The 1,899-nt window shown below is 26.6% G+C and overlaps 1 protein-coding gene across 1 annotated transcript; it reads left to right on the plus strand.

Annotated features, from left to right (window-relative positions):
• On the plus strand, positions 1–1,611 carry LOC135119860 (exosome complex component CSL4-like). The gene is made up of 7 exons (XM_064044242.1): positions 1–131; positions 195–275; positions 337–410; positions 460–566; positions 629–705; positions 930–1,011; positions 1,508–1,611. The coding sequence occupies exons 1-7, from the start codon at positions 57–59 to the stop codon at positions 1,609–1,611; spliced, it is 600 nt and encodes a 199-aa protein (XP_063900312.1). The 5' UTR covers positions 1–56.
• Positions 1,612–1,899: the final 288 nt, after the last annotated feature.

The following is a 1,899-nucleotide window of genomic DNA, read 5'->3' on the forward strand; positions in this document are numbered from 1 at the left end:
ATTGTGTCACTCACTCTGCACCTTTACTTTTTTTTTATTAAAAATTCTAGCTCACTATGCTTCGCGAAGGAATAGACTGTGAGCAATTTGTTATACCAGGGGAAAAAGTTGCAGATCTCAAAAATTTTCAGGTATATTATTTGAAGCTTTTTACTTTTTTATTCAACACTGTAACAGTTAACTCTCAATTAAAGTGTGGAAGTAACACCTACTTACGCGGAAATTTTATATATTCGAGCATAGTGGGAATTAAAAATATTTCTAAAGAAAGTAAGGTATTTTACATACATGAAACTTGACTTTTTTTTTTTTTTACGCCTTTTTAATTATATATAGGAGGGGAAAAAAATTGTTTCAGTGGTACAACGAAATCCTTATACAGCTGTTATCCCAGAGGTGGGAAGTTTTGTGTAAGAAAATCTATTTAAGTTAGAAATCAGTTTAATGAAAATTTATTAGATATGCCAGAGTTATTAGCGTAAATCCTCGTTTCTGTAAATGCGCTATAATCTGTGTTAATTCCTTACCTTTGCAGCACGACTACACCGGCATCATCAGAGTGCGAGGTAATTAGTTTCCTTCTTGTTTCACCTTATAAAATATTCTCCACCTTTTTTTAATACCTGAGATGTACGTGCAACTGAACCTGATAAAGTAGAAATCTACAATTCCTTTCGGCCTGGAGATATAGTGCGTGCAGAAGTGGTATTGTTTTTCTGCATTTTTTCGTTGTTAAATAAAAATAAAGAATTTTGCACAAATTTCTACAAATTTAATTTGTTTGAAAATACTCTGTTCTTATAATCCGCTCGAATACCGCTTATCGTCGACGTGCTTTGTAAATTACTATACAATAAAACCGTAAAAAATAAACATTAATGAAAGTGTGGGCCGCTGTATTGTACATTATTCTATTTATAAACTTATAGATTTCGCTAGGAGATTCTCGTTCTTACTATCTTAGCACTGCGAAAAATGAACTTGGTGTTATTTATGCCAAAAGTATGGCAGGTTATATTATACTTTCTTAACCTCTAAATAAATTATTTTATTAAAGTCTACATATTTATTATAAATTTAGATTTATTTAAAATATAACACTGCCTACTATTCTTTTTCTCAGCCTTTATAATAATTATTTAGCGATTTTTAACTTTGATTTATTATTTCTTTATTAAAGTAATTAAGTTTTGGTTGACTAAATTTTAGTTTTGTATTTTTAAGTTAAATTTAAGTAAATATCGTTATGATTTTCATCAATTTCTAAATGTTTTTTTAACGGATATTATATGTATACGTAAATCTACTTGTAAGATAATTTTTTTTATCTATGGTACATTAGAAATTTTTTGTTTATAATATTTTTTTGATATTTTGCCTATAACTTGCCGTAAAGTGAGAATTTACTTACACACATATATATTTATAATTTTCAAACTTCTAAATAAAATTTATTAGTTTTATAAATTATTTTGAATGAATTGTTAAAGTTATTAATTTTTTTTAGGCGAAATGATGATCCCAATTAACTGGTGCGAAATGCAATGTCCAAAAACAAAAGTGAAGGAATTTCGCAAAACTGCTAAACCTTCTATTTCGGAGAAAAACTAGATTAACTTTTAAAATTAAATTTTTTAGAGTTTTAAATTAAGGATTTTTTAAAGTATTTATTAACCTTAAATAAAGTATTTCAATTTATTAATTTGCTATAATATTTTTTACGTGTGAATTATATAGAAAAGGATTGCTAGCTGAGACTTTCCTTCGTTTTCTTTATAAATTTAGCAAAATCATTTTTTTGATACTATAAATTTTTTAAAAAAGTGCTTTAATCTCTTGAATGTATTAGAGTACAAAATGCGACCTTTTGAGTATAATTTCTAAGATTTTATATTAATA

This window comes from Zophobas morio, unplaced genomic scaffold, assembly GCF_036711695.1.
Source record: "Zophobas morio isolate AGI-343-1 ecotype UQ-CSIRO unplaced genomic scaffold, CSIRO_AGI_Zmor_V1 ptg000311l, whole genome shotgun sequence".
NCBI lineage: Eukaryota > Metazoa > Arthropoda > Insecta > Coleoptera > Tenebrionidae > Zophobas > Zophobas morio.

What these genes read in the sequence shown, in the direction of transcription:
- LOC135119860 (XM_064044242.1), top strand. Translation starts at nt 57, where the DNA reads ATGCTTCGCGAAGGAATAGACTGTGAGCAATTTGTTATACCAGGGGAA. An exon ending in CCAGAGGTGGGAAGTTTTGT is followed by an intron (nt 411 to 459) that starts GTAAGAAAATCT and finishes AAAATTTATTAG; the next exon opens with ATATGCCAGAGTTATTAGCG. An exon ending in CGGCATCATCAGAGTGCGAG is followed by an intron (nt 567 to 628) that starts GTAATTAGTTTC and finishes TTAATACCTGAG; the next exon opens with ATGTACGTGCAACTGAACCT.